General features: G+C 40.3%; 2 protein-coding genes across 7 annotated transcripts in view; one reads left to right on the top strand and one right to left on the bottom strand.

Moving 5' to 3' along the window:
- Nucleotides 1-1028: 1028 nt before the first annotated feature.
- LOC144003535 (toll-like receptor 1) lies at nt 1029-27733 on the top strand. 6 transcript variants are annotated; one of them, XR_013279018.1, is made up of 3 exons: nt 1037-1132; nt 23859-23932; nt 27585-27727. XR_013279018.1 is itself a non-coding variant. In XM_077499908.1 (3 exons), the coding sequence occupies exons 2-3, from the start codon at nt 2667-2669 to the stop codon at nt 5237-5239; spliced, it is 2469 nt and encodes an 822-aa protein (XP_077356034.1). In that variant the 5' UTR covers nt 1062-1132; nt 2535-2666; the 3' UTR covers nt 5240-5418. The 6 variants fall into 6 exon arrangements, 2 of the variants coding, with proteins under 2 accessions (XP_077356034.1, XP_077356035.1); XM_077499908.1 differs by lacking the exons at nt 23859-23932; nt 27585-27727 and adding exons at nt 2535-2680; nt 2785-5418 and having other exon boundaries at nt 1062-1132; XR_013279020.1 differs by lacking the exon at nt 1037-1132 and adding an exon at nt 19785-20157.
- Nucleotides 23644-27858, bottom strand: part of tmem178bb (transmembrane protein 178Bb) — a 62280-nt gene continuing 58065 nt past the window's right edge. Inside the window, exons 4-5 of the mRNA XM_077499910.1 lie at nt 27575-27712; nt 23644-25235 (exon numbers count right to left, since the gene is read on the bottom strand). Coding sequence (XP_077356036.1) covers nt 24985-25235; nt 27575-27712 — 389 coding nt within the window. The 3' untranslated portion in view covers nt 23644-24984. The remainder of the gene's footprint in view (nt 25236-27574; nt 27713-27858) is intronic.

The raw sequence follows: 27858 nt of genomic DNA, 5'->3' as shown, positions 1-27858 counted from the left end.
ATGATTTTTTGTGACTAGGCTGTGGAATATCCTATTAATTTAACCAGGTGCCATTTTGTTTTGCCCTCCTGTGTCAGGCAATCTGCTCGTTCCATTCTCATGCGTCTTCTCCAGATGGTTCTCATCTCACGTTCAAATCTTCTAAATCCTTGTCAGATGTGTGTGTACTGTACAGTACAGTCTCGTGGTTTTTCAGTTCTTTTTTCCAAAAAAAATAAACTTCCTTGTGACGTTTGCCACGAATTATTGCATGTATTTTTTAGTGGTTTGTGATTTTTCTGTTTTGATCTACGTGTTTCCTTAGTTTCTCTTCTCCAAACAACATGACCACTGACAAAAAGAAACTGATTGAATGTAACCCCAACAAAATGACATTGTAATGTGACAAAAAATAATAATAATAAAAAAAAGTATCTTCGCCATTTCAATGTGTTATATAATTTGTACAAGCAAAACTTTGAACAGCAAACTAAAGCAAGCAAACGAATGAAGGGTACACACACAAGGATTCTAAACCTCTTTACTGATTATTAAAAATCAAATGTGAGTAACCCCCACATGTGATGAGGGGAAGAAATGTAACGGTATAAGCTCTGCTCATTGTTTGTTTATACATTGTGGTTGCAAACTCTTGTCATTGTTTTGTTTTAGGTAAATGTCTTAGATGGTTAGCTATTTGTGGGTCATGGAAAGATAAGGATTTTATCAGACCCAACACAGCTAAATCATTATAAAAACATAAAATAGTTATTTTATATCTTTCTTTCTTTTTACTATTATTTACAATTTTATTATCTACAATTTAAGAGATCTATCATAATGGATATTTGTAAGGGGTGGTCCAAAAATTGATTCTCATTTACTACGATTCAGAATTTAGAATCGATATATATTATAAAATGTCCCAAAATCACATTTATTGAAATTATTTTGTGCGTGTGTGCCTTTATTGGGAGCGCTCTTCATGTTGTACACCATTTTGCCTATAGGGGCAGTGTGGTTCCACGCGTTCTGAAACACTGTTAAGTTGGAGCCACGTTGGAGAGTAGAAGAAGAAAGTCACAAGTTATGCCATTAAAAGTTTTTTTTTTGTTTTTTGTTTTTTTTAACAGCATAGGAAGAACATATGCTGGTGAGTAATATTAAGATGCTTCTCTGTATACATTCTGGAAACGTTTGTATGAATTGCCATTCTTTTGAGTGAAAGAAGTGCAGTGAGTAGCGAGTCAATGGCGCTTTCCATTGTACACTAGCCTTGAGCTAGCTACGTTTGGGAAACAAGCTAAACAAAGTGTGTTTACATTTAAGTGTGCGCTGTGTCATTTTCTTTGTTTTGTGTGTCTACATTTACAGTTAACCTCAGCTGGGGTGCAGTAAACTGTTTGATACTGTAACAATAGTATTGTTAGTTTGACTTCTGTTGCTTGAGGGGACTGATTAGAGTGAGGGAACACACGACAGGAAGTGTGGTAGACCGAGCATGTGCTATTATAACGTACGGTACTGTGTTGAGTTCTGCAAATAAATACAAGTAAGCAAGTCACTGCTTTAATCGCCTACTCTGTATGGTCAGTGAGAATGGAACGAGGTGAAACATATACCAGCATTGGACTCTTTGAGGAACCGTTCGCTGTCTGCTAAACTGTACTCAGTCTGTTCAGGGATTGTAGAATACCGTATATAAGCTATAAAATTTATAGCTGGCTACATAGAATAGAAGTTGTGGTCCACACAATGTTTTGTGGCAAAAGGTACTTTCCTAACAATTCAAAACTTAATACATGTATTTAAAAAATATATATATATATATTGTCTCCATTTGTCATTCTATCTTGCAAACCAGACAAGTAGATCATGACGAATAATTATCTATAGACTGAAGACGAAATCATTGTCAATCAAATCGTTTTGAATCAAAAATCATTTTGAATCAAATCGCAGACACAAAAATTGGAACTGAATTGAATCGTGAGACAGTCACAAATTGCACCCCTAACATCTATCAATCATGGAAGGCTTTTTACAATGGTCATACCAGATGATGGTTGGTCGTGCCACATATTTTCAACTTAAATCAAAGTTATGAGGCTCACACGTAAAATTATAATGAAAATACAGCAAATATTTGTTGGACAAAATATTATTTTCAGGTCAGGTTTTTTTTCGTTGTTGTTGTTTTTAAATGTAGATGTGAGACAGTACAAACACCCGATAGCTGCTCGCATGGGTTCTTAACTGTCTTGTGGATGATAAAAACTCTAGTCATTAAAATGTATTTCAAAATAAAAATTCCAAAGTGGTTATTGTTTTTGGTTGCACCACATAATTCATAAATTTGCATTATAAGTCTGTCGTAATCTTTCATCCTGTGTGTATTTCAAATGAGAAATGTCTGATTATTTATATATATATATATATATATATATATATATATATATATATATATATATATATATATATATATAATGTGTGTGTATATATATAACGACAAAGTAAGCCCGAGTACTCATACTGGTACCCATCTGGGAAAACAGGTATAAACAGATAAAAAATTTGCCATAATGGTGAAAAAAAAAAGAGGAAGAAAGTGGGTTTTGAAGTGCCCGCAAGAGCAGAGATTAAAACACATCGACTTGACGTGTTGACGGTTGAGTACTCCTGAAGCTATGTCGTCCCAAGGGTAAGATTTTTTTTTCCCTTTCAGTAATTCTTCCTTATATTTTATATAAAAAAGGCCTCATGAAATGTATGCATATTTTATTTTATTTATTTTATTTTTTTTAGGACTGGCGTGGTGGTGCTGTTGGTTATTTCCCTGTTAACACCGGGATGCATGGCAGCAGAGATGAATGACCACCCATTCAAAATGTGTGTTACTTCAAGGAGGAGAGTAGCAGACCTCACAGATAAAAATCTAACGTCCTTTCCCGTACTTCTGCCCAACACCACGGAATACTTGGACATCTCTTCCAACCCCATCCAAAGCATCACCACGCAGGCTTTCCCCCGACTGCCTCGACTGTGTTTTCTCAAGGCAACTCATTGCAACCTCACGTATATTTCTCCCAGTTTGTTTCAACACACTCCTGCGCTCCAAATTCTCAACATATCCTTCAATAGATTAAACAAAATTCCTGATATTTCACTGCCCCGACTGAAATTGTTGGATTTGGCTTACAATATCTACAAGGGCTATAACTTGCCGGAGTGTTTTCAGAGCCTAAAAAATCTGCAAGTGTTGTCATTAGGAAGCAAAGTGGCACGGAAACTGCATTTAGCTGACTTCAAACCTTTGATGAACATTTCTTTGCAACATTTGCTTTTGGGTGCAGGCGAACCCTGGCGAGTATACCAGGCGGGAGCTCTCGGGATGTTGTCCCTGCAGAAATTGTCCCTTTTTGTTAACTTCTGCGGGCACTTCAGTGAGTTCCACAAACTCCTTGCGGATTTGAATGTCACACGGGTGAGTGCCCTGAGAGTCGTCACCGTGTTTTCCGATGACTGCATTGTCACTGATGACCCCTTCCAGAACCTGAAAGCAATGCCGTATTTGAGAAACCTCGCCATAGAAAACACTTGGATGAACAGCTCATTTATGGTGATTTTCATGAAGAACGTTTTTGTGTCTTCTCTTCAGAATTTGTCTTTTGTAAACATTACGTACGCTGAAGATACACCTGATGGGCTTCAGTTTAATTTTCATCCTGTCAATCACAGCATTAGTCTTCGTGCTGTAACTTTTGATCGAGTGATGCATAAATACGGGGATCCCCACTACAACTTGAGCTTTGAGGGTGCGTTAAGTTGGAAATATTTTAAGTTTTCTAGGGCCGGACTTAACGGTTTACCCTGTAATATCATACCAAGCCTACCTTCCCTGGAGACCCTGGATGTGTCAGACAACCTCCTGTCAGATATCCTCTGGTTGCCTTCGTGTTCCAGGGCGTCTGCCTTCCCGAGCCTGAAGCACCTGTTGATGAGCAAGAACCGTTTGACCAGTTTGTCCTTCATCTCGACGAAGATGCTTGTAATAAAGCATCTGGAGTCCCTGGATTTGAGTTTCAACTCTATACGCTTGGACGAGAGATGCACATGGCCCGTTCACTTGATTGAACTAAATCTTGGAAATAACATTCTGGGCAACAGTGTTTTTGAGTACCTGTCACCAAATCTGGAGCGTATTTACTTATCGAAAACGGGAATAACTGCCATAACCCAAGAAAACCTGTCTCGGTTTCCCAAGCTGACACATCTCCAGCTCAGTTCCAACAGCATCCAAGCGCTCCCGGAACAACTCAACGCCCCAAATCTGTTCAGTCTCTACGTGGACCAGAACGCAATAACAAATCTTTCCCGGCAAGTTTTAGAGGGATTTCCTGAACTTCGGGTCCTCAAAGCTGGAAACAATCCCTACATATGCTCCTGTGATATCCACTGGTTCCTCACAGATCTAAACAAGTCCTGGCTCTTGGACTGGCCCTTGGATTACTTATGCAGCACCCCGGTAAAGTTTGCAGGCCTTCCTCTGTCCGAGTACAAAACCAGTGTGATTGCCTGTGAAACATGGCTTCAAGCCACAGTTGCTTTCATCGTGTTAATATTCGTAGCAACAACATTGGGCCTGCTTTTCAATAAATTGGATGGTGTGTGGTACACAAAGATGTTATGGGTGTGGATTAGAGTGAAGAGGAGAGGCAAGAAACACTCACTCTTGCTGAAGAATAAGTCATTTTCTTACCATGCGTTCATCTCCTACAGTCATCAGGATGCCAACTTTGTGAGCAAAAAGCTAGTGCCCACCTTGGAGAATGCCGGGGTTTCCCTGTGTGTTCACGAACGTGATTTTGTACCCGGTGATTGGATCATCGACAACATCATCAACTGCGTGGAGTCCAGCTACAAAACACTGTTTGTTCTCTCCAAACATTTCGTCCAGAGCGAATGGTGCAACTACGAGCTCTTCTTTGCCCAGCACAGAGCCATCAACATCCAACAGGATTCTTTGGTCTTCATCCTGTTGGAACCCATCCCCACAGATTGTCTGCCTAAAAAGTTCTTGAGACTGAGAAGATTGCTCCGGCAGCAGACGTACCTCGAATGGCCGAAGGACGAGCGGAAGCAGCAAGTGTTTTGGGCCAGTCTGAAATCCATGCTGCATATGGCAGACAAATCTGTAGTTTTGAGGGATGCGGCCACGGATCTTGCAGATACAGCAACTCTACTTACTCACCAGTTCTAACACTGCTTTATTTGTTGATGAATAAAATTGTGTAAAAAATCTGCCCACCCTATTTTGATGAAAGATAAACGATACTTGGGAACTGTTGTAAATGTTTTTTGACATAGGATGAAAGAAGCAAAATTTATATATTTTGGTCATATGACACATTCTTGTCTGCTGAATAATGTGTTCATTAAAATCTTGAATAAATGTCCTGACTGCTTCATTTTAAATGTCCAACTGACATGCTGTCCTGTGCCTTGTTTTGTGTCTGCCTAATTCACAAAATGTTTGTACAATGACGAGGTTTGTGTGAAGTTCAGTCAAAAAGTATCCACTATCCACCGTTTTTTTCCCCACCACATGAATGTCATATACACAATAATATGAAATAGGAATGTGCAATCTCATACATTACCCAACAATATCACTTTTAATTAAAATAATGAATGAACTCTGTAGGAAATAATTCATCCTTAATGTTTTTAATTCAAATAATTTGTTCGCACTTACAAATATTCGAAGTGGAGTTCTTCCAGCTGAATTGTGGAAATTTTTCAGCAGTCACAGATGACAACGCATAACATACTGTATTGTTGCTCTCCTTTTTTGTCATCTGTAAGGCACACATTACGGCGATTGAATGAGGCCAGTGGTGTTGTGGCTGTCTTGAATTTGACTTGTTTCTGCCACGCTTCATGTAAATGACTTTGACGGCCTTCATTACGATGACCTTCATTACGATGACCCCGATTGCTAATTTTTTTTATTTCTTTCTTTATTTTTATTTTTTTACATAGAGACAGGACAAACCTGTTAAATCCTCACTTCTTGACTGTCTTGTAAATGATACAAACTCCTGTCTTTAAATGTATTTTAAAATAAAAGTCCCGTACTCATCATTCTTTTTGGTCGCACCACATGATAATTTATAAATTGGGCATCAGCGGACAAATGATCCTTAATATTTAAAATTGTTCAAGTCACACTCATTAACAATGTCCAACCAGGTGCATGGGCCGAGGAACAAAACTTCTGTGCGTTATTTTAAACTAAGTTTGTTATGTTATAATATGAAGAGCACCCGGTAAATTGTTGTAATTTGTAGTTTTGTGGAACAGCATTGTAAATCTGCCATAATCATTTATCTTTTGAGTCTATTGAATGAGGAATGTCTGATTTTTATGTATTTATTCTTTTTATTTTCTTATTAATACGAGGAAAGGGCAAGTACTCCTACTATTATCCATATGGAAAAAATTATATTGAACATCCCTTATTCAGACATTTGGCAACTGTTTCCAGTTGTGGAATAAAAATGTTTCTTCTTAAGAAAACAGTTCAAAACACATTACAAACCATTTACAAAATGCTTCATTGGGTTTGCTCAGAGTGAAACAAAAAAGCAGAAATAAAGACTTGCCAAAATGGTAAAAAAAAAGAGGAAGAAAGTGGGTGGTGAAGTGCCCGCAAGAGCAGAGATTAAAACACATCGAATTGACGACTTGACGGTTGAGTACTCCTGAAGCTATGTCGTCCCAAGGGTAAGATTTTTTTTTCTTCTTTCAGTAATCCTTCCTTATACTTGCACTGATCCAAACTGTGTGATAAAAGCGTAATGAAACTTATGCATTTTTGTATGTTTTTTTTTTTTTTAGGACTGGCGTGGTGGTGCTGTTAGTTATTTCCCTGTTAACACCAGGATGCATGGCAGCAGAGATGGATGACAACCCATTCACAAAGTGTGTTACTTCAAGGAGGAGAGTCGCAGAACTCACAGATAAAAATCTAACGTCCTTTCCCGTACTTCTGCCCAACACCACGGAATACTTGGACATCTCTTCCAACCCCATCCAAAGCATCACCACGCAGGCGTTCCCCCGACTGCCTCGACTGTGTTTTCTCAAGGCAACTCATTGCAACCTCACGTATATTTCTCCCAGTTTGTTTCAACACACTCCTGCGCTCCAAATTCTCAACATATCCTTCAATAGATTAAAAACTATTCCTGATATTTCACTTCCTGGACTGACAGTCTTGGACTTGGCTGACAATATGTACGAGGGCTATAACCTGCCGGAGTGTTTTCAGAACCTCACAAATCTGCTAGTGTTGTCATTAGGAAGCAAAGTGGCACAGTCAGTGCATTTAAATGACTTCAAACCTATAATGAACATTTCCTTGCAACATTTGGTTTTGGGGGCAGGCGAACCATGGCCAGTGTACCAGTCGGGAGCTCTAGGGATGTTGTCCCTGCAGAAATTGTCCCTTTTTGTGAACTTCTGCGGGCACTTTAGGGAGTTCCACAAACTTCTCGTGGATTTGAACGTGACACGGTTAAATGCCCTGAGGGTCGTCACCATGTTTTCCGATGACTGCAACGTCATTGACGACCCCTTCCAGAACCTGAAAGCAATGCCGTATTTGCAAAACCTCACCATAGAAAACACTTGGATAAACAGCTCATTCCTGAAGGTGTTCTTAAAGGACATGTTGCTGTCTTCTATTCAGGACTTCTTCTTTGTCAACATCACATACGCCGAAGATACACCTGATGGGTTCCAGTTTCATTTTCATCCCGTCAATCACAGCATTAGTCTTCGTGCTGTAACTTTTGATGAAGTGATACATTATCAATACAGGTATCCCGTATTTAACATGAGCTTTGAGGATGCATTAAATTTGAAATATCTTAAGTTTTCTGGAAGCGGAATGAACATTTTACCCTGTAAAATCGTATCAACCCTACCTACCCTGGAGACGCTGGATGTGTCAGACAACCTCCTGTCGGACTTGGGCTTCTGGTGGCCTTCGTGTTCCTACACTTCTGTCTTCCCGAGACTGAAGAACCTGTTGATGAGCAAGAACCGTTTTGCCAGTTTGTTCTTCATCTCAAGAAAGACACACGAAATGAAGTATCTGGAGTCCCTGGATTTGAGTTTCAACTCCATCTACTTGGACAAAATATGTGAATGGCCCAGTCACTTGATTGAACTCAATCTCGGAAATAACAATCTGGGCAACAGTGTTTTTGAATACCTGTCACCTAATTTTGAGCGTATTTACTTGGCAAAAACGGGAATAACTGCCATAACCCAAGAAAACCTGTCACGGTTTCCCAAGCTGACACATCTCCAGCTCAGTTCCAACAGCATCCAAGCGCTCCCGGAACAACTCAACGCCCCAAATCTGTTCAGTCTCTACGTGGACCAGAACGCAATAACAACACTTTCCCGGCAAGTCTTAGAGGGATTTCCTGAACTTCGGGTCCTCAAAGCTGGAAACAATCCCTTCATATGCTCCTGTGATCTCCACTGGTTCCTCACAGATCTAAACAAGTCCTGGCTCTTGGACTGGCCCTTGGATTACTTGTGCAGCACCCCGGCAAAGTTTGCAGGCCTTCCTCTGTCCGAGTACAAAACCAGTGTGATCGCCTGCGAAACATGGCTCCAAGCCACAGTTGCTTTCTCCGTATTACTATTCGTAGCAACAACATTGGGCCTGCTTTTCTATAAATTGGATGGTGTGTGGTACACAAAGATGTTATGGGTGTGGATTAGAGTGAAGAGGAGAGGCAAGAAACACTCACACTTGCTGAAGAATAAGTCATTTTCTTACCACGCGTTCATCTCCTACAGTCATCAGGATGCCAACTTTGTGAGCAAAAAGCTAGTGCCCACTATGGAGAATGCCGGGATTTCCCTGTGTGTTCACGAACGTGATTTTGTACCCGGTGATTGGATCATCGACAACATCATCAACTGCATGGAGTCCAGCTACAAAACACTGTTTGTTCTCTCCAAACATTTCGTCCAGAGCGAATGGTGCAACTACGAGCTCTTCTTTGCCCAGCACAGAGCCATCAACATCCAACAGGATTCTTTGGTCTTCATCCTGTTGGAACCCATCCCCACAGATTGTCTGCCTAAAAAGTTCTTGAGACTGAGAAGATTGCTCCGGCAGCAGACGTACCTCGAATGGCCGAAGGACGAGCGGAAGCAGCAAGTGTTTTGGGCCAGTCTGAAATCCATGCTGCATATGGCAGACAAATCTGTAGTGTTGAGGGATGCGGCCACAGATCTTGCAGATACAGCAACTCTACTTACTCACCAGTTCTAACACTGCTTCATTTGTCGAAGAATCTGATTGTGTAAAAAATCTGTCCACCCTATTTTAATTTCTCAGATACCTGGGAAGTCTTGTAAAGGAAAATGTGTTGCAAATGATTATTGACGTCGAATTAAAGAAAGAAAATGTATATCTGCCGGTCAAATGACACATTCTTGCCTGCTTGATCATGCCTTCAATAAAATCTTGAATAAATGTCTTCACTGCTACAGTTGAAATGTCCAACTGACATGCTGCCCTGTGCCTTGTGTTTCGTTTCTACTTAATTCCTTATATGTTTGTACAATGATGGGGTTTATGTGGTTCAGTCAAAAAGTATCCACTAGAACATATGTGTCAAGATCCGGTCCTTGAGGGCCAGAGTCCTGCATGTTTTTGAGGTTTCTCTACTCCAACGCACCTGATTCAATGATCAGGATAATTATCAGGCTCCTGCAGAGCTTGCTGATGAGCTTAAATATGAATCAGCTGTGTTGAAAGTGGGAAATTTCCAAAACCTGCAGGACTGTGGCCCTCAAGGTCTGCAGTTTGACACTTATGCACTAGAACATTGGGTCTCAAATCTGTTCCTCGAGTACACCTATCCAGCCCGTTTTCCATGTCTCCCTCTATCAACACAGGTGTTTCAAACAATTAGCTAATCAGTTAGCTCTGCATGAAGCCTGATAATGATCTTCACCTGCGTATGCCGAGGGAGTCATGGAAAACATGCTCGATAGGGGTGCTCGAGGGACAGGGTTGAGAATCACTGCGCTAGAATATGATATAATAAATTCTGGTACAATGAGATAGTGACTATCAGTGGTGTAAATACATCCATCCATCCATGCATCCTCACTTGGGTTGTGGGTGTGGCCAAAACTATCCCAGCTAACTTTGAGCAAGAGTTTTTGCCAAACACAGTAAAACATCTTACCCTTTTCGCTTGTGCCAGTAATACTTTCACATTTTGCTTTTCTCTCTGGAGATATATGGCCACTTCTCTAATTTTAGCATGCACTTGGTAGACAGTTTCCTCTGTAGTCAAATGTGAAATGGAGTATCAGAAATCTTTTGCTATTTGGTCTTCAGTACTTTCATTTAATATTTGACTTTCTTGTGACTTTTCCTGCCAATTATTACATGAGATTTTTTTTGTGTGCGTGTTTTTCCCTTTCTTCCTCAATGGCATGACCAAACACTGACATAAAGAAACTTAACTGAATGTACAGTATGAGCAAAATACGGACCTATGTGTATGGTTGTGTGTGAAGCTTTCAGAGATGGACAGTATATCCAAAGATTATACTCAATTAAGAGTACTTTAACTTATCCATAATATTATGTCTGCAATATTATGACTCAAGCAAAAATAAAACACATTCCTCCATTCCTCATTTTTAAAAAAGGGGAAAGGCACTGAGTAACAAATGAGGAACTTGTGATCTGTTTTTTTTTTTCTTTTTTCCCCCACCACATGAATGTCATATATGCAAGAATATGAAATGGGAATGTGCAATTTCATATATCCCTCAACAATATTTAACTAAAATAATCATAACTTAAATCTGTAGAAAATAATATGATTTAAGGCAAATTCAGCTTTAATGATTTTGACTAAAAAAGAACTTGTTTACACTTGTGAGACAGCACATATTCGAAGTGGATTCGAAGTGTTTTACGGCAGACACAGATGACACCGCATAACATACGGTATTGTAGCTATCCTTTTTTTGTCATCTGTAAGGCACACAATACACCGATTGAATGAGGCCAGGGGTGTTGTGGCTCTCCGGAATTTGAGTTGTTTCTGCCACGCTTCACGTAAATGACTCACTATCCACTTGTAACAGTCTGGAACGGTTATGGACGACTTCCATTACGTTGACCACCGGCCCGAAGTTAAACTAAGGTATGTGACCAATTGAGCTACTACTCAGTGTTGGCAATTTTTGACTTTGTTGCTATGTTTAATGAATTTTGCCACCCCTCGATCCACAATTTTTTTCTGAAAATAACTTGTGCAGCAATCTGGTGACTTTTTGTGTCACTATTCCAAATTCTGAGACTCCCTCCATAATGTTGTAGTCAAGACCACATCAACTGTGACCAAGATATTATCGAGACTCGAGAGTTTTGAGGCCGAAACGAAGACTAAGATAACAGAATGTTGGAGCGTTGTTAGTAACTCTGTTACCTCGCTTTTCACAATGCTACGCAAGCTAACTTGGCTGTAATATTACGTTGCTGTTAGCTCTGAATGTTGGCAAAAAAAAACAAAAAACCTGTCGCTGCATCTTTGTCATTTTCCATCTACTCTATTTACAGGGGGAGCGGCACACCAGGCGACACTGGGAAGGCCGCACAGCACCTGCAATCTCCGTTTCTCACTGATTACAGTCATGCTGACTAGTTTCAACCGGTCTTGATCAAAAGTACAGAATCTGCTTGTCTGAGACCGAAACAAAAGCAAGTATAAATACTAAGTTTTCACATTTCCCCTTTAAGTATCATAATCATGCGCTGTGTCCACAATAAGTATTTTGACTAAAGAAAGTCACTGTTTTGCATTGTATATTTTGTTCAACATTGCAGTTAATAATTAACTTGGAACCCATTTCCGAGACACTTTATTGGAGGTTTTCACGGAATGAAACAGAAAAGCAGAAATAAGACTACAGCGTAGTGGTGAACAGCGTGGGAAGAGTTAGTGATGAGGAGCCTTTAAGAGCAGAGATTAAAATACACAACGCACACAATCGACCTGACAGGTTGACGGATGAATGCTCCTGAAGCGATGTCGTCCCAAGGGTAAGATGCATTTCTTCTTTCAATAATCTTTGCTGATCACTGCACATATACAAACTATTCAGTAAATCGCATAAAACCAAATGATTACATTTTTTTTTTTTTTTTTTTTTTCAGAACCGGTGTGGTGGTCCTGTTGCTTATTTCCCTGTTAACACCAGACTGTATGGCAACAGGGGTGGTTGACAACCGGCTTGAAATGTGTGTTACTTCAAGGAAGAGAGTCGCAGACCTCACCAATAAAAATCTGACATCCGTTCCCTTTCTTCTGCCCAACACCACGGAATACTTGGATATCTCTCAGAACTCCATCCAAAACATCACCACGCAGGCTTTCCCCCGACTGCCTCTACTTTGTTTTCTCAAGGCAACTCATTGTGGGCTCCGGTATATTTCTCCCAGTGTGTTCCAGCACACTCCCGCACTCCAAGTTCTTGATCTATCCTCCAATGGCTTAAGAATCATTCCTGACATTTCACTGCCACAACTGTACATTTTGGATTTGTCTGATAATCTCTATGAGGACTATCAACTGCCTGAATGTTTTCAGAACCTTACAAATCTGCGAGTGTTGTCATTAGGAAGCAAAGCGGCTCTGTCAATGCATTTAAATGACTTCAAACCTGTCATGAACATTTCCTTGCAACATTTGTTTTTGGGTTCAGGGGTTTCCTGGCAATTATATGAATTGGGAGCTCTAGGGATGTTGTCGCTGCAGAAATTGACCCTTTTTGTTAACTTCTGTGAGCACGTCAGTATGTTGGACAACCTCCTTGTGGATTTAAACGTGACACGAGTGAGTGCCTTAAGGTTCATTACTGTGTTTTCCGACAAATGCAATATCACTGGCAACCCCTTCCAGAACCTGAAATCAATGCCATATGTGCGAAACCTCACCATAGAGCACACCTGGATAAACAGCTCATTCATGGAGATATTCCTAAAGAACGTTTGGCTGTCTTCCCTTCAGGATTTGTCTTTTGTCAACATCACGTACAATGAAGATACCCCCGATGGGTTCCAGTTTCATTTTCACCCCGTCAATCATAGCATTAGTATTCGTGCTGTAACTTTTGATAGAGTGATACATTATCAATACAGGTATCCCGTAATCAACGTGAGCTTTGAGGATGTTTCATATCTGAACTATGTTAAGTTTTCTGGGAGCGGAATGAACATTTTACCCTGTAAAATCTTATCAACCCTACCTACCCTGGAGACGCTGGATGTGTCAGACAACCTCCTGTCGGACTTGGGCTTCTGGTGGCCTTCGTGTTCCTACACTTCTGTCTTCCCGAGACTGAAGCACCTGTTGATGAGCAAGAACCGTTTTGCCAATTTGTTCTTCATCTCAAGACAGACACATGAAATGAAGCATCTGGAGTCCCTGGATTTGAGTTTCAACTCCATCTACTTGGACAAAATATGTGAATGGCCCAGTCACTTGATTGAACTCAATCTCGGAAATAACAATCTGGGGAACAGTGTTTTTGATTACCTGTCACCTAATTTTGAGCGTATTTACTTGGCAAAAACGGGAATAACTGCCATAACCCAAGAAAACCTGTCGCGGTTTCCCAAGCTGACACATCTCCAGCTCAGTTCCAACAGCATCCAAGCGCTCCCGGAACAACTCAACGCTCTAAATCTGTTCAGTCTCTACGTGGACCAGAACGCAATAACAACTCTTTCCCGGCAAGTCTTAGAGGGATTTCCTGAACTTCGGGTCCTCAAAGCTGGAAACAATCCCTTCATATGCTCCTGTGATATCCACTGGTTCCTCACAGATCTAAACAAGTCCTGGCTCTTGGACTGGCCCTTGGATTACTTATGCAGCACCCCGGTAAAGTTTGCAGGCCTTCCTCTGTCCGAGTACAAAACCAGTGTGATCGCCTGCGAAACATGGCTCCAAGCCACAGTTGCTTTCTTCGTGTTAATATTCGTAGCAACAACATTGGGCCTGCTTTTCTATAAATTGGATGGTGTGTGGTACACAAAGATGTTATGGGTGTGGATTAGAGTGAAGAGGAGAGGCAAGAAACACTCACACTTGCTGAAGAATAAGTCATTTTCTTACCACGCGTTCATCTCCTACAGTCATCAGGATGCCAACTTTGTGAGCAAAAAGCTAGTGCCCACCTTGGAGAATGCCGGGGTTTCCCTGTGTGTTCACGAACGGGATTTTGTACCCGGTGATTGGATCATCGACAACATCATCAACTGCGTGGAGTCCAGCTACAAAACACTGTTTGTTCTCTCCAAACATTTCGTCCAGAGCGAATGGTGCAACTATGAGCTCTTCTTTGCCCAGCACAGAGCCATCAACATCCAACAGGATTCTTTGGTCTTCATCCTGTTGGAACCCATCCCCACAGATTGTCTGCCTAAAAAGTTCTTGAGACTGAGAAGATTGCTCCGGCAGCAGACGTACCTCGAATGGCCGAAGGACGAGCGGAAGCAGCAAGTGTTTTGGGCCAGTCTGAAATCCATGCTGCATATGGCAGACAAATCTGTAGTTTTGAGGGATGCGGCCACGGATCTTGCAGATACAGCAACTCTACTTACTCACCAGTTCTAACACTGCTTAATTTGTTGATGAGTCAGATTATGTAAAAGTCAGTATTTTAGTCTGGTGCATGAAAACATGCAAAATTGACCCGATATAATTGTTATTATGCAAATAGCTGGATCTCTGGAGTGCTTGCCTTGTTTATTTTGATGAAAGTATGTCACATGAGACTTGGGAACTGTTTTTTCATTGTGTAAAATGAATGCATGTCACAATTCATTAGCTGTAAATGATCTTCAACCTGAGTTGAATGAAGCAAATTTATATTTGCTAGTCATCCAATGCTCACATCGTTGGCTGCGTTAACATCTTGAATAAATGTCCTCACTGACATGCTTCCCTGTGCTTTGTTTGTGGATGTGCCTATTTCCGTGTATAGTGAGTTTTGTGTGAATTTAAATGTGGATTTGAATGATTTAATAAATCCACATGCAAATAGTGAACTTAATGTATGCTTCAGGGCGGCACGGTAGTCGAGTGGTTAGCACGTCTGCTTCCCAGTTCTGAGGTCTCCGGTTCGAGTCCAGGCTCGGACCTTCCTGGGTGGAGTTTGCATGTTCTCCCCGTGCCCGCGTGGGTCTTCTCCGGGTACTCCGGTCTCCTCTCACATTTCAAAGACATGCATGGCAGGTTAATTGGGCGCTCCGAATTGTCCCTAGGTGTGCTTGTGAGTGTGGATGGTTGTTCGTCTCTGTGTGCCCTGCGATTGGTTGGCAACCAGTCCAGGGTGTCCCCCGCCTACTGCCCAGAGCCAGCTGAGATAGGCGCCAGCAGCCCCCGCGACCCTTGTGAGGAATAAGCGGTCAAGAAAATGGATGGATGGGTGTATGCTTCAGTATAAAAAATAAATAAATCAAACCGAAAGTGACAACTTGTGGTCTGTCATCTTCCCCTTTTAGCTCGAGTGTCATTAACACTTACACATTTTACTTTTCTCTCTGAATATATGTGACGCCTTCTAGTTCTAGCAGATTGACTTGAGAGATACAACACCTGTGCAGCCAAATGAAAAATGCATCAGTATGCTCTCTCGACTGTATACTCACAGCAACTCAGTTGGTAACAAATTTTTATATTCCTGCAAGTGCAAATGTTTGAATGTAAAATGGTTACCACAAAGCCTACAAGATATGCTGTGCAAAACATGTCTGTGTTTTTTCCCCATTACTGTCCATTAGCTCAATACTTAGCCATGCATTGAAGTAAATCATGTGTGGCAGAATCACCCCATTTCTTTGCCAATTAAACCAGCAGCGCATGCCGGCGGATTCCAGAACAAGTTAATTGGACATTTTTGTGGGTCTAAACAAAAGTCCCAAAATTTTCTGAAGCTCTCCCTGATTATTCTGGACAGTCAGTGCTTTGTTTATTTTGTTTGTTTTTACCACTCTGAATCAACTTTTCACCTTTTATCAACTGCTGTCCACCTATATTAGAGAATTTATATAACAGTTTTTATTTTTTAAATGGGTCAAGCCTGTTCTCAAATATCCCTGTTGATAGTCGTGTGTGCCCTGCGATTGGCTGGCAACCAGTCCAGGGTGTACCCCGCCTTATGCCCAAAGCCAGCTGAGATAGGCTCCGGCAACCCCACCCCCCGACCCTTGTGAGGAATAAGCGGTCGAGAAAACGGATGGATGGATGGTCTTGTGGGTGCATATACAAGTTATATCCACATGGTGGTAGCATTTACTCACTGTAAATGTTCTCAAATGGTTTGTTCATGTTAATTGTAATGGGTTATGATTTAGTGAATTATATTAACACATACAACAACCCACTGTATTGTAAAATAAGTCAGAATTCATTAATTCAGCATTCACTTCAAACTAAAAAGGCACATTCAAACCTGGCTCACTCCATTGAAAGACACAGCTAGTATTTCATTAATATCAATGAGGAGTGGTTGGAATACAATTTATAGTTCTGCATTTTCTCTCGGACTCAGCAGAGCTTGCTGCTAATTTAATTTAGCTCAGTCCAGTGGCCACTCCATCTTGATATGAGCCGGCACTCCCCCCTGCCCAGGCATCCCCTTTGACCTTCATCTTATCAACAGGCGAACGCGGCAATGTGTTGCCAGTAGGGGTGGGACAAAAAACCGATTCGACCGAACCATCGGTCGTCAAGGGGAGCTAAACGGCCGTATCGGTAGCAGACTTATCAACCGATACAAAATCCGCCGGGAATCCTTAGATACGTTGCTTGTAAAGCTGTGGACCGGATATCGCGTTGCTGTGAATCGGTTGCGAGTGAGGCTTTATGGTTTTCATAACAATAGCAAGAGTTCTGCGCCGTGCTCTACTTGTTTTGTTTACATTTCAGTAGCATCAGTATTCAAGCTACTTCCGTGTTTACAGAGAGCTAGCAAAGTCACGCTCAGAGACGCTTCATTCCCCGGATGTTGTAAACAGAATGCAAAGACGTTACGCACCTTTTGGGGGGGCCGCCTACCGTCAACGCCGTGCTCGCGACACGGCACGCGCGCGCGCGCGCAGTCGCGCACAACGAGTGACAACATGCACTGGAGACAGTTAGCAGAAGCCGGTGCCGTACATCTCGGTATTTCCCATGGCTATCGAGTCCTCTCGGTGCACTCGGCGTACCAACGCCGGCCCGGGCACCGTACCAACGCCGGCCCGGGATATATCCCGGGCCGGCGTTGGTACTGCGCGCGAGCCAAAAAGAATAACTCCCGTGACGATCCAATGCATGGATTCAAACGACACAGGTATGCCCCACAGCCAACACACCAGCGAAGCTAAAAGTACACTGCAAGTATCTCATTTCTCAGTTTGTGGCTCCCTATCAATGTACACAACTAGCATGAGCAGCAGGGAACTGAGACGTGCCCGCAATTACGTCATCAAACTCAAAATGAACGACAGCCCAAAAATCAAAACAAACAGTCGTGATTCCGTGGTCATCATCGTGTCTCAGATTAAAAAAACAAAAAAGATGTCATACATTAACCAAAAATGAATGTGATGGCAAAAGAAAAACAAAAATTGTTAATAACAAAAATTGTTGATAAAAAGGTTAGGGCACGTTTGGAAATATTTTTGGATATATTAAGTTGTTAAAATGTGTTTGATAGATTTATTGTTCCATAAGGTGGCTTCATATTTCTTTTGGCTGGACGGTAGGTTTATTTCATGTCTTAAATTTATGTTTCTGAAATACTTCACAATGTGGACATATTCTGTTTAATTGTGTTGGTGTCTTTTTAAAGGTTAAATATTTATATTTCAAATTGAATTATCAGCCTTTTGTTTTCCTGATCCTGATTTTGAATTAAAAAAACAAAACAAAAAACAATTATAACTGTCAATAACAACTAATAAATATTTAAACTGATACATTTTTCAGTCATATCGCCCAGCCCTTTGTTCCGGTCCATTTAAATAATTGATTCAATATATAAAAATATAGAAGACATTGTTGTTGTTCTTTTTTTAACACATTTGTAGATACTGTAAAAATTTGTGGTGTTTTAAGATTAATGTTTACAAGCAACAAATGTCACTATAAGTTTTGAATATTGAAATTAATCGTATCGAATCGAAAATTGTATCGTTCCCAAACTTAATCGAACCGTATCGAACCGTTCTGTTCTGAAAGATAATCGTTTTTCAATCGAATCGCAACTTGTGTATCGAGATACATATCGAATCGGCCTCATGTCAGAGATTCCCACCCCTAGTTGCCAGTGATGTGAAGATGGACAAATGAACAAAATATTTTTAACATCATTTCCACTTGTTTATTTTGACTTCACCTATTGAAACAATTTTTAAAAATTCTAGTGAGTTGTGCAGGTTATAAAGACAAATTCACGTCGGATCATCTCGGTTGCCGTTTATTTGTACATCGAGCTGTACAATGCAAAGATCTTGCAGCATTCTCTCTCAGGTGCAACAATCGATACAATAACCTCATTTACAGTTGATGTGTCAGTTGCTAACATCATAGCTGAGGACAACAAGTCATTTGCAAGTAAATGATTTCAGTCACCAAAGGAGTCTCATTGGCTCGCCCGCTTTTGAATTGATTTTGAAGGCAACCCACGTAAATGAATCATGGCAACACTTGTTTATCTGGAATACAAAGCATGAACGATTGATGATGATGACGATGATGATGACGATGATGATGATTATAACGCTATGCTTCCTGTCGGCTGCCAGATGAAATTGAACCCAAAAGCACGTTCCAGGCTCGGTAAAGAGCACGAGGAAAATACTGTTTTCTTTTAATCCACTATTTTTTTCGGGGTGTTTGTGCTTAATTTGCCACTTCAGAAGCTCGCTATATTTCAAAGACCTGTCCGAATCCATCTAGTGAGGCCAGCTCTCTGATTGGAATCATGGCATTTCAAAACAGTCCCCCCACAGTTTTCTTAGCCCTCTTATAGGGAGCCAACTGTGGAGATTAGTGAGTCAACCAGCAATCATGCTGTCAATTGGTATTTATTATTCATAGAGCCATGGTAACAGAAAAAGCTGTGGTCCTCGTGAGGCCCCGGCTGTCTGTGGAACCTCATTAGGCCCGGCGCAAAAATGATTACAGCTACACCGCTTCGTCATATTCGTTATTAGGGCGCAATAGACAACAGATTAATTAGGTGGTGCCAGTCATCGAGGCCATCTCCGCATGTGAATGGCCTTTAAACCGGCCTAAATACAGTTAATGAATGACTAAAGCTTACGGATTTTCATCGATCCCTCCCAGGGATGCATTTGATTCAGTCCAATGTTGATCCTATTCGGTGTAGTTTGTAATAATAAACCACTTGATATTTTAACGTAGATTTGTTAGTATTTTTTGAAGACCCTCTCATTATTACAGCCAGATTGGTTTGAATTTTTGTGATATTTGTTCTCAGTATTCCCGTAAGTGACGAAATGAAGCTCCTCCCCTGACCTCAACATAGTTCCTGGGCACCAGGAAACCAGAATATGGTGACAAAGCTAAAACGCTGCATGGGTTAAACCACCTGAAAAATAAATAATTAATAAAAATAAATAAATAAATAAATAATCAGTAAAAACTAATTCACAAATAGCTTTAACAGCCATTGTATTTTTGGTGCATTTAATTTATTATTTATTCCTATAATGACAAAATTCTAAATGAATTTGCTCTGACCCCTCCACAGAGCTAACCACAATGGAGACCTGACCTAACATTTGTCGTTTCAAGATGATATATCTATTTTTAGCCACACTTATTCTGGGACATCTGGACTATTGATTTCCTTTTGTAGCCTTTTTTTTTTTTTTTGAGTGTGCTTGTTTGGGCACTTTACTTTCTCCAGCCTGGTGTTGATTAGTTCCATCTGGGCATCGTCTACCTTTTTAGCCAATCGGTTCACAGCTTGTCCTTCTGTTCGACACAGCCCTGCGTTGTCGGCGTGATTAGCTTGTGAGTTTACGCCACCATTTTGTCACAGGTAAAACATTTTTATGATATTTTTGTCAAAGGAATGATGTGGCCCACCTGCTTGTTTTAATTAAAAATCAAATGTTGGCCTTTGAGGGCAAAAGTTTACCCAGCATTTTATTATTGTTTTTTTTTTATCTGGGTTGCTACAAGTTATATAGGCCATATTCAATGTGGAAAAAAAAAAGTTTTGAAATGATTTATAAGGTTCTGTCTCATGTCACAAAGCCCAACATGTTAGTAGGAGAATGTGATTAATCCACTTTATGCGACAAATGTGTAGTGTAAGGTGTTTGTTTACACCTAATGTGTGTTTTCATTATCTTAATAGTGAAGACAGAAGAATCTTTTACAGCGTTGCTCGGTTTATGAGGGTCACGATGACACACAATGACCTAGTTTACAAGGCAAACACAGAAGTAAAGGTAAGGGATTGTTTTCATTTCCTGGTCATGATTTATTTTATATTTACAGCCTGGAAGTGTTTTTGACATAAAACATTTATCATTGTTCAAACATATCTGGGTCTAATTATGCAGATGGGTCGATGAAGAGTCAATTGTCCACCTTGAACGCGTACTAGCAAGTGAGCTTCACTTGAAATGACATAATTGAAACACAAGTTTTTTCTGTGTTATTTGTTAGCTACATGAGGACAACTTGCGTAATACCGGAAAACATGTCTGAGGATGATGCAACATTTGTACCATTTAATTTTAGCAGTTTTCTGGGGAAGGAATCACATATCGTTCTATAACACCTCATGTTATGTGACTCTTTTTTTTTTTTTTTTTTCTGTTGAGTCCATAGTTAAAAAAAGTATTCTTCATATGTAGTAGGTGGTTGGAAGGCGGTGGGGGTGGCTTTCTTGTAGCGTTGGACGGATTCCTTGGAGATGTTCTGAGACCTTGCTGATTGTTTCGTTTTTCCCAGTACGCAGAATAAGCCATAAAGAAGCGGAAACATGAAGAATGTATTAATATCGTTGCCAAAATAAGCACTCCATAACAGAGCTGTGACATAATTTCCTAAAGTGTTTAATTTGCGGAGACCTGCCACTCACTGATGTAGCTGCTTTTGAGCTGAATGGTTGCGCAAGCTCACGGGAGACTCTTGACTCTTGTTTCCTGTACCGTTACTTCCTGTGAACACATTTGAAAGGACGGTCCCCAAATGCTTTCCGCGCGGGCCAATTAACTTGTCGAGATCTTCGAGTGGAGGCTGCAGACGGTGTCGGGAGAGAGAATTAAGCTCTCTTTACTGTGCCCGCCATTAGAGTCCTAATGACTTTGCATCAAATCAGGATGTGGAAATTCATTAGGTAGACGGATTGTGACATTGGGTGGGTGACAGGAAGAGCTACAGCTTCCTACAAATTGTGACATACTCGGAAATATTCCTTTCCATCTCAGCGCTAAAAATAGGGCCTTACTCGACTGAAAGATGGACTATCAGTTTGCTCGTTTTCGTTAACCCATCTATGGGGTTTCTCATTACACGTTAGGGCAGCATGGCGCAGTGGTAGAGTTGTTGTTTCCCAACCCAGCAGGTGTAGGTTCAATTCCAGATACTGAACCTCCACTTGCACCTGGTCCTGCGAAAAATGTTATACAAGCGAAAGCCGATTTACGTTAGCATTTAGCTAGCAGACGTCTGTTAGATGAAATATGGTTTGTTTGCACATTTTGGAGTTTAAATATTTGTATTTATTTATTTATTCGATTTATTATAACTTTAAAATCATTCAGTCAAATTAGTTTTCTAGTACTAATGCAAGAGACACAACATCAGCCTCATCTCCATTCACCAACATGGATGACAAACAACAGTAGCCTATTAGTAAACACACCGATGAGATTTATTCTGTTGTGATTTTACATTCCACAGCTGAACGTTTCCTCATTTTTTTTTTTCCTCAAATCTTATTTTATGTTCACTCAACAGACACATTACTGATGTATGCAAATTTTTGATCGATCATGTTTGATTCTGTCCAGAATGGGAAATGCAGTATCACTGTCATTAAGAAGATAAGTCACGAGGCTTTCAGATACATCAAATATTTGGATTGTTTTTTTTTTTGTTTTTTTTTCTTCAGGGCCTTTCTATTGTTTGACAAACTCTCATGACCATGTGCTTCTCAGATATTTCTATCAGCAACATTTATTTATTTTGTGCAAAGATTGTATCTTTGGTAAGGTCTGACCAGTTTTATGCTGATGTTTTGTTAATAGATATTTATGTGGGATTCTCCTGTTTGCCTGCACTGTCGCTGTTCGAGGCACAGGTGACATAAGATGTGAATACAATGCTTTAAGAAGGCATTAATTTTGTGCTTTTCCCCGCCCCCTTTCTGACCCACGCGTACTCTTAAATATTTATTTATTTAGAACTCTGTCTGCATGCGGGCACGTCCTTACATCCGTTTCATTGTCGATAAAAATTTTAAGCAGCAGAGCCCTTGGTGTCCGGTCGGGTTCAAGTAATTTCATGCTCAATTGCCTCAGGCGCACGTCCAAGGGAACATGCCCTGAATGAAAGTAGAAAACATTCCAGTTGTGACTAGTTCGACGAAATTCGAGCATACCTGACCCATATTTACTTGTTTTAATCAGCGTGGCCAAATGCGATCAATACCGACAAGGAAATGCATGTACATGCGCTTCAAACTTGACAGTAACACTGAATAAATATATTGTGTCCAAAATAATGCTTGTTCTTAATCATTAATCATTCAACTCATAATAAACCATTAAAATGAAAACAATTATTTCAGTATGGGTTCATAGCATTAAAGATAATAGTAATTCATTTATAACTTAGTTACCAAATCAATAGAAAAGACCAATGTGCTTGCAATTTTTTGTTTTTTTTTGTTTACATGAAATATTCCAATATGACTATGCTTTAAGAGTAACAACAAAAACACTAACAAGCATTATGTGTGTACAACCCAAGGTAAAACTGTTTCATGGTTAACAGTCTAAGTTAAGGTAATGAGTGGTGATGGTCCCAAAAGTTTATGTGGAAATGGAAAAAATTATTTATTTGGCATTGTAAGCAGTCTAAAGATTCCTGCTACTTTTTTTTTCGTTTGTAAACTGCATAATGGCTGGATTTAAAAAATAATAATAATAATAATACAAAATAAACGTTAACTTTGTCAACCCGGGACTGAAATGCTTTTGGATAGATTAATTGTATATAAAATAATACAATATATGTAATAATTTCTATTTCTGCATGTCAAGCCTATATTTTAAGAAGTCTGTCAAAAAAAAAAAAAAATTGTAAGGATGGTTGTGTAGTTTGAAAAATATGACTATTCATCCTTCCGTTATCTTTACTTGGTCCTTAAAGGCAGTCTAAACTAAAATTGTTTATATATAAATCTCTGAAATGTACTTCCTAATTAGTACTGTTCGCCGTGGCAACTTGGGAACATACAAATGAGGTTTGTGTTCTTTTTCAAGGTGAATGAATTTTTTTGTTGTGGTTGATTTATAAACTGCAATAATTTCCTTTTTTTTCAAGGGACAGCACACAAATCATGGTTGCGTTTGTCAGTAAAAGGTCTTTAATGACTGATTGGGATGAAGTTGCAAATGTGACCTACGTGCTCCGATGAGGTGGAAGGGGATTTTATTGTATTTTTTTTTAACAGTCAGTAAAATTATTAACAGGTTATTTTTATTTATTTTTTTCCCCCAGCCCAAAATGTGATGATATTTCTCCATGGTGGTTCCAAAAGTTTGAAAGTCTTAGTAACAACAACTTTGTGGAAGGTCAGTGACAATGTAACGATTTGTATAGATTACTGACTTCCCCATATGAAATAAATATATGGATATGAATCTATTTTTTTTTTATCATTATTGGCCCCTGATTAAAGACTGAAGGAATCTTACAGAAACAGAAAACATCTGTTTCCTTTTGTGCTTTGATATTTCGGCATTTCCGAGTCTTGGCAAGTCTTGGTTGCCAGGTGGTGAAATCAGATTTTCTCGTCGTTCTACTCAACTGCTGAACATTTTAGTCGTGGCATGAATCAGTTGCATTCAACAGGATACTGCATCTCTCCATCATCAAAACTTGCCACAAAATGCAGCGCTTCACTTTGCTTATGATCATTTTTACATGTGTTTTTTTTTTTTTTCCCCCTCATGATGAACAACCCCCACCACACACACAAACAAACACACGTCATACGTACAATTACTTCTAATGACTAGAATGGGAACAAAACTAACATTTGCTCAGTTTGTTCACAATGTGAATGGCTTTGTTTAAAAAGGAAATAGATGTATAAAATGGTAGCTATGCTATCGTCATATGCACCTAAAGGGGGATGGAATGACACTTCCTGGCTGTCTCTGGAATATCCTGTACAGTATAATACAGCAGCGTAGGTCCATGATTCCCAAGGTAACGTCAGCAGTTTGAGTACCGGTAGTTTGTTGATTCCACCAGGTTCATTCCTCAAAGATCCCAAGAGGCCAAATCCAGAAGAAATTTCAAAGTCATGGCTTTGTTTGATTTTAGAAGGGATTCCATCCATAGTCAATGTTCAGAGAAAGAATTCCTACTGTTTAGCCTCTTCTTTAGAACCGTCCTTTTCAGCTCCACAACAATTAAACACGCACAAGTTGATATTTTGTGATAATATTTCTGTCGTTTTTTTTTCTCTGTTTTTTTTTTCAATATATCAGAGCTTCAAACACCCATTTTTAAACACAGAAAAAACAAAAATGGTAACCAGGAGAGAGCGGTGATCGGTTGATAAATGGACAAATGGTTATTTTCTCCGCGTCGGTCGAGGGAGCTTTTCCGGCCCGCTTTAGCACACGGTGCCGTTCTCCTGTCGGGACTTGGGGCAGGTGGACCTCGGTATGGGCTGCACGGAGGGCGCCAGCGTGCAGAAGAAACCGGCGATAAGGGTCAGGCCCAGACCTCCCCAGGCGCAGAACATGGACCAGCCGTAGCCGTGGCCGATGTCGTCGGGCAGGCCGTACAGGTAGCGCGGGTAGCGCGAGAGCTCAAAGTTGATGCCGGCGACGCAGGTGCACAGGGAGATGATACAGAAGGTGCCTGCAAATAAAACAAAACAAAAAAAAACAGATGGGGCGTGATGTGAACAGACAAGCCTGCCACCGGCAACTCCAAGTCAGATTGTGCCAAAATCAGTTGCCAACTTTACAGCTTTTTCACATTAACTCTTAGGTCCTGTTGTATGTTCGCTGAGGTTCGGTGAATCTCAGGATACACACCTGACTCATATGATTCATAAAATCCATTTTGTCATGACTAGAGTCATGCAGGAGGAAATGTTTGAGTCTTGTCTCATGTCTGGGGTCACGCTTGGGGTTGAGTTTGTGTTCATGACCTGTTAATCTAGTTTCAACTAGTTTTAGGCTTTGTGATGTTATATGACGTTTGGAACTCTCTGTAAGAACTATGTTATGTCAGGAATCTTTAATTGCGTTACTGAAGAATCTTTTATGCTACATGATGTTTGTTGATGTCAGGAACTATCTGTAATTACTGGGTTAACAGCCAATCAGAGAATTCCATGTCAGTACTGGCATTCACATGTCTAGCCACAACCAATGAGATTGTTTGACTTGTCTATATAAGGGTCTAAGAAATGTGTGTGGTCGCCAGATTATTGCTCGCTGTTTTCTGTGCTTCTCCGCAGCCCAAGGGGGGCTTGGCGTCTCCTGATTCTCGATGCATTCTCGTTGTTTTTCGTTTAGTCAAGTTATGTGAATAAATAGTTAAAACCTTATTTGTGTCTGTGCTTTGGGATCCAACCCTTCCGCACAATAACATATTTACTTGCATTTCTTTATTGACATTGATAAATCCCAAACAATATGTGATTAACTTCCAAACGCTTTCCATCATATTCCGTCGACCGTTCACGAGGACCTAATTACTAAGACACCACAACAGCGTTTTATTTTGGAGTTTTATTAGAGGCAGCTGGTTCTAAATTCGGCCTCATTTGGAACGCTACGTTACCTTATGGGCTGCCTCTTTGGGATTCTGCCTCTGCGGTCTGGCCTAGCCTTGTCTTGTGCCTTCTAATTGCCTGTTCGATATACAACCGCCGCGCACCGCATTAATCCTCGCCGGGCGCAAGCACTTCTCTGTGAGTTCCCGTTCATTGACCTAAATCACAATTAAAATCGCCAATAAAAAAACACCCAGGACATTTGCTCTCTGGTGGCAAACGGATGTATACATGATGAGCCCTCATTTATTTTTTCTTTTTGCTTTAAGTAGTGAATTATTATTTCACAAATAATATACCAAAGCAATGTACTGTATGCAACGGTGTTATGCCTCTTGGTTGTATTAGAGTTCCAAATTATTTTTGAAAAGAAAAAAACAAAAACAACACATCGTCTCTTAATTAAACCTTAGGGAAGGAGGGTTTTAATATTAATTTGTTTTCATATTTTTTTGCCATTGCCATCAGTGGGTAATCATCCCTTTGTTTTGCTTTTACTATTTTTCTGGGGCAACAAAAGTGCGCAGCAGCTCATTTTGTTCTGTTTAGTGTGGATACAGGCTGATTTGAATGCTCTTAGATGCCCCCCCCCCCCCCAAATAAGCTAATTAAACACAAACGGGCCTATTCACTAAAGGTTTGCGTCGCCTTTGCAACGCGCTAACCGGCAAAAATGGAGCAATCTGGGAGCGCCTAATTCACTAAACACGCGCAGATGGGGAAATACGTCATTAGGTGCGCTACCAACATTTTTTTTAACTTAAAAGTTCTTGATCTGCAATCGGTTGGTTAGGAAATTATTTATTATACCAGTAGGACATGCACCAGCACAATAATAAAAAGAAGCAAAGTAAAAAAATGCTCTAGAATGTTTTCACGCGAAAAGGCTTAAATAGAAACCCAAGACACACTAGAGAGGAACAACGCATGTCTCGCATTTAACTAATTTGCTGCCAATAACGTATAAATACGTTTTTTTTTTTTTTGCAAAGAACGGTTGCAGAAATGGTAGTTATTACACAAATGGCCAGCAGGTGACAGCAGAGCAAAGGAGATCAACCAGGGCCATGTTGAAAATAAGCTCAATTACTCACAATTCTAAATAGATTTGTGAAAATTGATTGAACTTAGCTATATTATAATGCTAACTGCTGCAAAACCGAAACAGATAGAAATATACTTTTTTTTCCTGATGAAAGAAAAGATTTTAATCTTTCTTTTGATAGGTTCCATGTTTGTATAGCAATAGAACACAATATTCTGTGGGCCTTGTAAAATCAGTCCAAATCCAGTAAAACATCCGGGAACGAATGAGTTTAAAAACACCGTACCAAATGTTTTTCATTGCCTTATTTTTGTGACTACTGCACTTTAGTTGATTACAGCCCGACATGTGACTTTTAATGTGACTCACCTCCCATCAGGAACAGCAGGCCGGCCACGTACTGCATGAGTCCTCGATCCCAGCAGCAACCGAGCACGCCGATGACCCAGCCGAACAGGATGATGGCCACCGCCATGCCCATGAACCCTGCCGTCATTCGCCGCAAATCTGAGGACACCAAAAGTCCGGTAAGTTTTTAACTGAGAGAGACACTTGGCACAGTTTCACTGTGTTTGTTTTGTTATGTTTCTGTAAAGCGCTTTGTGACAGCTAAGGCTGTTTCAAAGTGGCATATAAATAAAGATGACTTGACT

This window comes from Festucalex cinctus, chromosome 16, assembly GCF_051991245.1.
Source record: "Festucalex cinctus isolate MCC-2025b chromosome 16, RoL_Fcin_1.0, whole genome shotgun sequence".
Taxonomy (NCBI): Eukaryota; Metazoa; Chordata; class Actinopteri; order Syngnathiformes; family Syngnathidae; genus Festucalex; species Festucalex cinctus.
Note: the sequence above shows the minus strand (reverse complement) of the source record. Positions and strands in the feature narration are given on the sequence as shown.